Raw genomic sequence first — 12118 nt, forward strand, 5'->3', positions numbered from 1 at the left:
AGACTCTTCTCAAAGAATCTTTAATAGCATGAAAAAAATCCTCATAATACTATGTTTAGTGGTCAAAAAGGGATATAAGCTAATGTCACTAATTACCTCAATTTAAGTAGATATGCAAAGGAAAAAGAATAAAAGCAGTTACCCCTTCCTTCAGTAACAAGATTATGGGTGATGTAATTTCTTCACATATTTTTCTGTATTTTCCTAATTTTCCTAATTTCCCAAAGTAGCATGAACTAAATTATTTTATAATCATTAATACAACAAATAAACCCAACAGGTTCAAAAACGGCAAACTATAAAAATAAACTAGAAATGTCCCTATAAGGTATTCTGTCTGCGAGGGTATTCTGTGAACCAATAAACAGTATTATAGACTAAAGTGAATTACGTCAGAACCTGAAAGGGTCTCTTACATAGCTTAGTGGTTATGAGCTTGGATCTGGAATCAGAGTCCTAGGTTCAAATCCTGGTCCTGGACCTTAGGCAAGTTCCTGAACTTTGCTAAGCCTCCATCTGTAAAATGGGAATATTAATAGTACCTGCCTCGCAGCAGTATTATAATTACATAAGATGACATATACAAAAGCCCAGTTGTGAGTGTACTACAACCAGAGCAAATATGAGCGTGAACGTCAGTGTTCCCTCGGCCTCTCTCCAAGGCTTGTATATCTCATGAACCACAAAATGCCTTCCCACTAAGCCAAGACTCCACAACCCAGAAGTGCTACTTACTAACCAATACTAACTGGTGTGTAAGTTAAAACTTATTTCAATCTCTAACCTAAACATCCCAATAAAGGATAGTGTGTTTCCAACTGCCAAGGGTATATCATTTTTGGTTCAATTTTGGTCAAAATTTGTTCAATTAAGGATTTAATGACTATGACTTCATATCAGTTAAACTGGTGGTGACAGTTGGTGGTTCAGTAAAGTCATGTCCTACTCTTGCAACCCCATGGACTGTAGCCCACCAGGCTCCTCTGTCCATGGGATTCTCCAGGCAAGAATACTGGACTGGGTTGCCATTTCCTTCTCAGGAGATCTTCCCAACCCAAGAACCAAGCTTGGGTCTCCTGCACTGCAGGCAGATTCTTTACTGGCTGAGCTATGAGGGATGCACACGTTTTTTTTTGGTATAACCAGACTCAAATCTGAAAATTAAATGAGGAAACTGGGGAAAAGTTGACAGAAAAACTAAGAACAGAAATTTACAAAACAAGGACTTCTGAGGATAAACAAAAGAAATCAAACTTACGTGGCAAAGGTACACATCCTGCTTTGAGCACCAGATGTGTTCTTGAAAATGCATATTGACCCCCATTTCTTAAACTGTACTGTATTTTATAAAGCAAATAGTAACACTCTCCCCTCTTTGAGACCATGATCAAAGCATCATTGTACATAAAGCCAGCAGTGTGCTTCTCTGTTATAAGTCAATTAAATTACTGATCACTACTTTGGTTTTAATGCTTGAATGTATTTTTTAATACATTTAAACCAAGCAGACCATGGATATGTCAGTTTAAGACTATAAATTTTACTTTCAAAAGCTAAAATGAATTTATAGCACCTCATACCTCTAATAAAAGAAAAAGAAGCAATAAAATAAATAAAGAAACAAAAGTTTTTCTCTGAACATAACCTTTTCAGCTGCTCTCCGGTAAGCCCTTGTACGAAATCGGAGAAACACGGAATCTCGCAGGAACTGCAAATAAGGGTCAAAACCGGGGGGCCGCAGCCCAGCACCCAAATTAGAAGGAAAGGAGCTCTCCACCAGGATACTAATTAACTGGCAAAAGGCACGAGTCAAAGGGTATTCTTCACACCGGGATTCTATTTCATTTAGTTCCACCTTCCAAAGAAAAATGAAGGAAATTCAGTAACATAAAACCCCTAGCTTTAAAGTGCAAACCACTTTTCAGACTTTAACTCATTATTACTGGTATAATATCACACTCAAAGACCCACAAAGACATTACAATTTTTTTATTTAGAGGTAAAGATACAAAAGTTAAAAACAGATATCTTAAATGTTTCTTTTAAAAAAAGAGGAAGGGGGCTTAGAGAGAAAAAAGGAAACTTCAGTAAATTCGTACTTCACAGCTGACCCAAGTAGCCAAATTAAATTCAGTTCAAACCAAACTTTCAGTCTTGATGGCTGCCACTAACATACTTTTCCAGCTCTGAAACCAAAAGTGTTTTGATCTCTTTCATAAAGTTTCATCTGCATTTCAACACAGAAAACCCTCAAATGAAAACACATCAAATTTGAAAACTACAGAAACATAATACAGTAAGAATATATTTTTCTTAGTCTTTTAATCATGTGAATGCATGACTACAGAATTTAAACTAAAAGGAAACTTTTACCTCAATACCAATAGCTTGCCTCTGGCTTGGAACCCGAACGGTCTGCAGTATCTTCAAAGAAGAAGAAGAATGCGATGTTAGGAGCATTCCTCATTGACATGAGTTTGAGTAAACTCTGGGAGTTGGTGATGGACAGGGAGGCCTGGCATGCTATAGTCCATGAGGTCACAAAGAGTCGGACACAACTGAATGACTGAACTGAACTGAAGCACTTAGGACAATAATAAGTACTCACATGCTTCTGAATGAAAAAAATGAAGTATCAATACTAAAAGAAAAGTGGCCCAGCTTCCCAGCACATATCAACTTTCTTCATTTTCATTTTTATAAAGTATCATTAACATCTTCAAGACACATATGTTAGAAATCAACTAGAATACTGCTCCAAAACAGTAGCTTCTACCAATGTGTCAGAATCAGTCTCCCTTATCTCATATTATTTTGAAGACAAATGCATGTTCCACCTAACCATTTTCCTAGAAATATCTCTATAGAACACATTCTTATTTTCCTTTGTTACTCCATCATTTATAGAATAAGTCCATCTTGACATAAAAATTCCAATAGGGCTTATATCTAAAGAAATAAGAATTGATAAGACATTTTACTCGACTGTTATAAGACAGGAAGGGTCACAGAAGGAAGCAGTTAAAAAGAAAACTAGGCATACTCCACATTTAATGAGTATAGGTGACTTCTGAAGGCTTATCGCAGGCTAGTACCCAAAGACAGACTTGAGGAATTCTGTCCATTTATTAATCTTACACATACTGAATAACAAAGTCTTAAGAAAAATGCAGTCTCTAGTAACCTGGTGAAGTTGTCAACTGATCCAAGAGAAAGATCCAAGTCTGTTAGTTTCTGAAGTTATGTTTAGTACCAAAATCATAACTTTCTATTCAGGAAGTTCACGGTATACTTTAAGTTTCAAATAGATGCACTTGCTTGTTCAATAGTATCAAAACTCACTTCCAAACTGTAGTAATGTAAATAAGAGAGCACACAGTACTACCTGAGTGTATTCTAACGACTGCCAGAGAGAAGCAGCAATTTCAGGAGATTTTCCAAACGCTGCAAGTGTCTTCAGTAGTTCGGCCTTTAGTACAGGAGGGATGCTGCACTGCAGGAGTCCCAGGATCACCACCACGGGCGTCCACTGAGGATGCTCACAGAGTGCCAAACGAGCATTTTCACTCTGTGAATTGAATACAAAAAGAACAAGACAGGCTTCGCATGTTTAAAAGCTAAGAAAAACGACCAGTAAAATCATCTAAATTGCTAACACTTACACTGAGTATTCACAGGCTCAATTAACACATACTAAAACAGAGCGAATGCCTGAACTCTACCAGTAGATCAAATCAGATCACAAGTTCAGTTAGTATAAAGAATGGAGGAAAGAAATAGCCTTTACTGAATTACAGCTCTAAGACTAGAAAACAATATATACAAACAGAGATAAACAGTCTTCCAGGGCATAAATCTTACCTAGGCATCTTAAATCCTTTCTGGAACAATGTCATATATAAATGAGAAAAATAGCTTGTCCTTTTCTGAGAAGAAAAATAGAAATACACACACACACACACACACACACACACAGAGTACCAAGTATCACTCCAATTTAATTCAACAGTAAATAATTACAAACTTTATGTTTTGACTTTGAATAATGTTTAGCATTACTGGAAAAACCAATAAAGTTAGAAGACACTATTCCTGTTCTTCTGAGAGAATGTCAGACAAAGGAACTTAGCTTTGCACTAGCGAATAACAGAAACAACCAGAAGAACAAATGGGACCTAATTAAACTTAAAAGCTTTAGCACAGCAAAGTAAACCACTAACAAAATGAAGACAACCTATATACAGAATGGGAGAAAATATTTGTAAATGAAATGACCAGTAAGGGGTTAATACCCAAAATATATAAATAGTTCGTACAATTCAACATCAAAAAATACAAACAACACAATTTGGCTATTATTTTCATACACGCTTCTGGCAGTAAGCAGGGAATACCACAGCCTTTAAAGATGAAAAAACAAAGGACTTAGAAGAACAGAATGCCAAATATAAATGCTAAATTTATTGCTTATAAGCTTTAAGCATTATAAGAAAACTTGGGGGCTCCTTAAAATGCCACTGTGTTAGAATACAAATAAAATTACCCTGTACTCACATGCTGCGGGTGGGTTACCTACCCAAGTAATGATGGTAGATGTCAGCTGCAGAAAAGCAATCAACCCATCTTGCTCCTTCTGGGTGATACCACGCGAAGGGAGGTGACGGTATTGGACACTATCTGCACTCGGAAGATCTTTCCGGAGGTGCTCGTGGTAAAGCATCAGGGAGTGAAAGAAATGTTCCCAGGAAACAGGACTGCCACCTGCTCCCTGAATATTTTCCACTGTAAAGAAACAGCACAGAATTTCCTTTCAAAACTGTCTAAGTACTTGCTTGGAAATGGAGGGAGAAAATAAACGTAAAACAACACATTTTGTTTGCCTTTATCCTAGATATGTTGTGTGTTGAAAATCTGTTAGAAACCCTCTGTAAACTAGAACTCTGGATTAATTTTTCCCTGGGACTAAGACATGGGTGGTGCCCATGCAAGTACAAAGGTAAATTACTCTGGACGCCAGGTGCCCTGCCCTGCGTGTGCTCAGCCATGGCCAACGCTCGGCAACCGCATGGACTGCAGCCCACCAGGCTCCTCTGTCCATGGGATGTCCCAGGCAAGAATACTACAGTGGATTCCATTTCCTCCTCTAGGGGATCTTCCTGATCCAGGGATCGAACCCACATTTTCTGCACCTCTTGCACTGGGAGGCAGATTCTTTACTGCTGAGTCACCTAGGAAGCCCTGGATGTCAGTTACCTACTTCTAACCCAGGACGTTTCTCCATGTTGTCATCTGACTATTCAGGGCTGCTTTTCCCATGAGCAGTTCCCAAATGTTGAGCTTAAATTAAATTCCCAAAGAGAGAGATAACTACAATCTTGATTTGCAGATTACAGTACTCTATTACATACTAAGCACTGAGAGTAAAGGCCTAGCAGACAAGACAAAGAAGCCTTAACAAAATGGTCAAAACCCCAGTCTTGGAGTCAGGTAGATCTCAATTATGGCTTGCCTATGCCTTGTGACCTTAAATTCCTTCACTTTGCTAAACCTGTTTCCTCAAATGTAAAAATGAAAGTAATCTACCTGACAGATGTCTAATAAATATTTTTCTCTTCCCTTTTGCACTATCTTTGGTGTGGTCGGTGGTTTAGTCACTAAGTCGTGTCCTACTCTTGCAACCCCATGGGCTAGAGACCACCAGCTCCTCGGTCCCTGGGATTCTCCAGGCAAGAATACTGGACTGGGTTGCCATTTCCTTCTCCAGGAGATCTCCCCAACCCAAGAAGCGAACCCAGGTCTCCTGCACTGCAGGCAGATTCTTTACCGACTGAGCTATGAGGGATGCACACTTTTTTTGGTATAACCAGACTCAAATCTGAAAATTAAATGACGAAACTGGGGGAAAACTGAGAGAAAATCTAAGAACAGAAATTTAGAAAACAAGGACTTCTGACGAGAAACTAAAGAAATCAAAGTTATGTGGGAAGGGTATACACCTTGCTTTGAGCACCAGATGTGTTCTTGAAAATGCATATTAACCCTCATTTCTTAAACTGTACTGTATTTTATAAAGGAAATGGTAACACTCTCCCCTCTTTGAGACCATGATCAAAGCATCATCATACATAAAGCCAGCAGTGTGCTTCTCTGTTATAAATATAATGTATACGTCCAGTAGAACCCAGCACAAATAACCAATATGCTTTAATAGGTAGAAGGATACTGAATGTCATGACAAACTTAGAAAACATCTGGATTTTTCTTACCATGACTGCTCCCATTGACTTTGAGCAGGCTGAAACAGTAGTGGGCACACTGGGGCCCATTGGCCAATCCTTGCAGCATCTTCAAGTAAGGAATATAAATAGTTGGAGGCAACAGGTCGCCCATTTGCCTAACAAACTTTGACAAGACAACCTGAAATACGAAAAAGCCAACAGTTTACATAAAGCATAGCTTAACTTTAAGCCAACATGGACTAGCCAATAAAGACTACATATGAACCAAAACTAAGTACTCTCATTTAACTTCCCCCAAGGCAGAATAATCTGGAATTCTATTTATGAAAAACTGCATTTCCAAGTTTATCATTAGTAACTTAACGCAACTACAGAATATCTTTGTGAACCCAACGTACATCTAGGTGCCATAAACAAGAGCAACTACTCATATTCTAAATATGTAAAACAATTGAAGAATTTACTCATCTAAAATTAACCAGCAAATTCAAAGATATACTTAGAACCCAGAGTTCCTAACCCCAGTAAAACTGAGTACGAAGATCTAGGAACCTGGAAGAATTTTTGATAGTAACCTAAACATACCGTTTTATCTTGCCGATATATGTTTCTATACTCCTGTTCTCTAAGTCCACTTCTTAGGTTTCTCTTTTCTCCTGCTTAAGCCTTAAATCTATTATCAACAACTAAATATATTACTTAGACTAATTAGTTGGAACCCGAACCAAAAATGTTATAGATCTCTGGAAATTTTTGTTAAATATGTTGCGTTTAACAATGATCTTATGATTATATAGAAAAATATCCTTATTTTCAAGAGATATTAACTTAGCCAGTGAGAAGTGAAAAAGTCATATTTTAAAGTCATAATTTACTTTAAAATAACCCAGCAAAAAAAAAAAGCAGTAGAAATAACAAGAGCAGAAGTAAACACAGCAAGATGTTAACAGCTATTAAATTAAGATACTGGATGTTCACTGTAATTATTCTCCCATATGTCTGAAAATCTTCATAATGGAAATTACTTTAATCTCTAAAAAATTTTAATAAATCCTTCCCTGAAATATAGTGAGGAAAAAAGTGAAACAATAAATATAAGAAATACAGTTTAAAAAGAGGCATCCTGACCTTTGACTCTTAGCAAAAATGAAAATATAGTACATGGCATGAAACCATTTAAAATAGAAAACTGCAAAAAGATGAAGACAGATATAGTGATCCCTCTTATTTGCTAATGCATAACATATTTTAAAAGTTAATATAGGATAGAGAATGAACTTTTTCCTACATTATCTACTGACTCATAGGCATTTTGGCATTAATTATAACTCCTAAGCCTTTTTCATTTAGTGTCCGTACCTCTCCTATCTTACCCAACTTGCTAAGAAAGATGGATATTCATTGTTATGTCTATAGAGAACAGAATAAGCTAATAAATATTAATTTTAATTAGTCACTTATTTAGTGACTACAATGAAACTGGACAGTTTTCTACATCTAATGATTCAATACATAGCTAGTATCTAATAAAAGGCTGACTGTAGAAACTTTGAAATGATCAGATCAATTTAAGAGTTTCCATTTCCTTAAATAAGTATAAACGCCTAACGGTTACAAGTGTTCATTTTGCATGAACAGCAATAACATGAGGAAAATACCATTCTTCATGTTTCTATGATTTCCAAGGTAAAAAGCAGGAAAACCAAGAGCTCACCTGGCGTTGAGGGGGTCGCTGATGAGCCACCCCAAGATAAGAACCCAGGATAGTAGAAGTCTGAAGAGGCTCTGACGGACACCAGTATTCTAGCGCAAGTTCCAAATTGAAAGGATTCTTTTTATATAGCTCACCGATCTGCAAAGTGTAAACAAAAACTGTGTGAAAATGTCTGTAACTCAAAAACTACTTTTAAATAAAAAGTTGCATTTTATTGAATTCACCTGCATGTGTAAGATATTAGGCCTGAAACTTTCCAAAGGTAGGGAAAAAACTGAAATTTTCCAAAGTTAGGGGAAAAGTAATGGAGAAAGGGAGATGATGATCCAAAATAAAACTTACCAAGAGCATTAAGTGTTCCAGATCCCTTCTAAGCGAAATGGGGGGATCATTCCCCATCTGCATACTCATGTGAATCATTCGAGCATCTTCATCGGCCCGATTCCTCAACTGCTTCACCTATGAAATTTATTACAGGCATTTCATAGTAAATTTATTATATGGGTTAACAATAATGAAACAGAAAATCAGGCAACTAAGTTATTACATAAAAGAAAAATATTGTTTAAATATCAACTCCACTTTAGTTGTGGAAATGAATATACCAGGAATTTTATTACAATATTACTATCTATGATTTCTAAGATCTTAAAACTCAATGCAATTTCCACTATAGATAATTTAACTACAGTGTTTCTCAATTACTGACATTTTGGGCAGGGCACTTCTTCACTGGGTTGAATGATTCTGAACATTACAGGATATTTAGCATTCCTAGTACTACTTAGTAACTACCAATACCAATACTACAGTCAATATTAGTCTAGACTAATAATTAGGAAAAAGTTAAAGCCTTAACCTTTTCTAAAGCTTCATTTCCACAAACATAAAATGAAAAAACTTCTTTCTACTCCAAATTTCTAGCATGTTAGTCTATCATGTCCTTCAAGGCCGATGAGGTCTGAAGTTATCTGTTAAATTCTCCTGGACTATTCTAGTCTAAGCGAGCTACCCTTAGCCTAAAAAAGGCACAGCAATTTACTGTCTTCACCTTCGTTTACTTCCTATTACTATATATATTTTTCTGTGTGTATCTTCTTTCTCCAACTAGACAATATATACATTCTTTGCTGGCAGGCAATGAGTCTCCTACTTATTTGTCTTCTTCACAATTCCTAGCATAGTTACGTGGAACACAGGAGAAACTCAATGAACACTTGATTCATTATAGCATGAGTAAGCACTGAACTAGAGAAGGCACTGACACCCCACTCCAGTACTCTTGCCTGGAAAATCCCATGGATGGAGGAGCCTGGTAGGCTGCAGTCCAACGACTGAGCAACTTCACTTTCACTTTTCACTTTTATGCATTGGAGAAGGAAATGGCAACCCACCCCAGTGTTCTTGCCTGGAGAAACCCAGGGACGGGGGAGCCTGGTGGGCTGCCGTCTATGGGGTCGCACAGAGTTGGACACGACTGAAGCGACTTAGCAGCAGCAGCAAGCACTTAACTCTTTGTTTGCTACCATTCCAGGTATTTTTTCCACTTGTGTTTTTTAAGATGTATCGTACCAGAACTCCACATCAGTATTACAAGTGTAGACACTTCAGGTGTTTTCTCATGCATGCATGCACACACACACACATACAGAGCAGTTTTATAGGACTTTACTAACCTCAGATATGCAAATGACACCACCCTTATGGCAGAAAGTAAAGAGGAACTATAGAGCCTCTTGATGGAAGTGAAAGAGGAGAGTGAAAAAGTTGGCTTAAAGCTCAACATTCAGAAAACGAAGATCATGGCATCTGGTCCCATCACTTCATGGCAAATAGATGGGGAAACAGTAGAAACAGTGAGATTTTATTTTGGGGGGCTCCAAAATCACTGCAGATGGTGATTGCAGCCATGAAATTAAAAGACGCTTACTCCTTGGAAGGAAAGTTATGACCAACCTAGATAGCATATTCAAAAGCAGAGACATTACTTTGCCAACAAAGGTCCGTCTAGACAAGGCTATGGTTTTTTCAGTGATCATGTATGGATGTGAGAGTTGGACTGTGAAGAAAGCTGAGCGCCGAAGAAGTGATGCTTTTGAACTGTGGTGTTGGAGAAGACTGTTGAGAGTCCCTTGGACTGCAAGGATATCCAACCAGTCCACTCTAAAGATCAGTCCTGGGTGTTCATTGGAAGGACTGATGATAAAGCTGAAACTCCAATACTTTGGCCACCTCATGCAAAGAGTTGACTCACTGGAAAAGACCCTGATGCTGGGGAGGGATTGGGGGCAGGAAGAGAAGGGGACTACAGAGGAGATGGCTGGATGGCATCACCGACTCTATGGACATGAGTTTGAGTAAACTCCGGGGGTTGGTGATGGACAGGGAGGCCTGGCATGCTGCGATTCACGGGGTCGCAAAGAGTTGGACACGACCTAGAGACTGACCTGGAACTGGACTCTCTCTTTTACTTACTGCCACAACTTCCTTGGCACAAAATGGCACAAAGAAATATACTATGAAGGAACTGTCTGAAATGGCTCTAAGAATCCCTTTCTGGAACAAAGCTATAGCTCCAGCACTTTATTTATATGTAATCTCACACTAGAGGTGGGCAGGGCCCCTGGGCCCTATTATTTAAAAAAAAAAATTAAAGAAAAAGAAAAACTAACCTTTGCATTAGTTTCTTAAAACCATTATCTGTATCTATGTGGAGGTCCAGTTACACACTATAATTAAGTGTTTAAACAATTATCTATAAAACTGGAGATTCTCCACTATGCATGTTTCAAATCATGTATAAAAAGCATTAAATAAGGCAACCTTAACACTGATTCCTCAGGATAGCATGGAGTTAATAATTTTCTCCCCACAGAAGCATTTTCACTTGCTTACTACTTTCTCATTATAAACCACTCTCAATGTCAAATATTACTTTCTTTTAGTTTGTCCTCAGTTAATGAGTCTTATATTATCTTCTACCACTCTTACCCTACATTATTACACTTACCTTCATTGGCATAAGTGCCAAGAAATCTGTAATGAGATTGTGGATTCTACGAATGTAAAATTCTTCCTGATAAAAGTTTTCTGACACCACTACAGATTCGGTGAGGAAGAGGAAAACGTTGTCAGAAATTGCGAGCTCTGCCATTGCTTCATCTGCTTCTGTGAATTCAGCCAGAGCTAGAAATGTATTTAGAAAAATAGCACATGGAGGAAAAGTTACTAGATTATAATACCTCATAATACTCTATTGATAATTCAAAATTCAGATCTCTTCTCAACCTTTCGTTTGTGTATATTTTGAGTTACACACGAAACAAAACAGTGTGTAACTGTAATTGATTAATAAACCCCAAAGAACTACCAAAAATGTGCATTAGAAAAACCATCTGCTCTTCACAGTAACATTAAGAGTGATTAAAATAAAAAATAAACACTTAACAGACGTATGATGTAACATAAATGTAGTCAGAAAGCTATTATAAAAATGTTAACAAGTTTAAATGATGCCAAGGCTTTAATCTCAATGAAATGAACTGGATCATTCAGCAAAAGTCTTCAGTTGACAAGTGAAAATCAAAAACATGGCCACTTAAGCAACTCTATTAATCTGGTAAACAAGCAGCAAACACTGAAAACCTAAATAAATCTTAACCTAAAAACAAAGTGGTCTATTTGTAACATTTTTAAGCTTTGTACTTGGAAAACTTTAAACAGATAAGTGAAAAAAGAGAAAACAAGTATAACGAACCTCCACATCCCCAACACCTAGCTACAATATTACCCCTTTACGGTTAACTTTACTCATTTAGATCTCCATGCATTCTTCCTCTGCACTTAATTAAGACTGAAGCAAATACCACACAATTTAACACTACACTTCTAAGTATACAACTCAAAATGGCACTTAAAAAAAAAAGGAAAAAAAATTAACCACATATGTAATGCCATTAGTATTTTGCCACACAATTCAATACCAAAACTCCAGTCAGTGGTCAAATTCACAACTGTCCCGTAAATGTTATAAAAGATTTTAGTTTTGTCTTTCTGCTTCTTCTCTTTAGGGCAATTTGTTTGTTAGAATCTGTATCCAAATAAGGTCTACACACTGCAATTAACTGATATATCTGTAGGCTCCTCTTACATCTTTTTCATTTTT

General features: G+C 37.2%; 1 protein-coding gene across 1 annotated transcript in view; it reads right to left on the minus strand.

The window, feature by feature from the left end:
* Positions 1-12118, minus strand: part of NUP205 (nucleoporin 205) — a 77652-nt gene that overhangs the window by 48015 nt on the left and 17519 nt on the right. Inside the window, exons 8-15 of the mRNA XM_005679502.3 lie at positions 10964-11139; positions 8296-8412; positions 7954-8091; positions 6267-6417; positions 4577-4782; positions 3386-3568; positions 2374-2424; positions 1646-1855 (exon numbers count right to left, since the gene is read on the minus strand). Coding sequence (XP_005679559.1) covers positions 1646-1855; positions 2374-2424; positions 3386-3568; positions 4577-4782; positions 6267-6417; positions 7954-8091; positions 8296-8412; positions 10964-11139 — 1232 coding nt within the window. The remainder of the gene's footprint in view (positions 1-1645; positions 1856-2373; positions 2425-3385; positions 3569-4576; positions 4783-6266; positions 6418-7953; positions 8092-8295; positions 8413-10963; positions 11140-12118) is intronic.

This window comes from Capra hircus, chromosome 4 (genome assembly GCF_001704415.2).
Source record: "Capra hircus breed San Clemente chromosome 4, ASM170441v1, whole genome shotgun sequence".
Taxonomy (NCBI): domain Eukaryota; kingdom Metazoa; phylum Chordata; class Mammalia; order Artiodactyla; family Bovidae; genus Capra; species Capra hircus.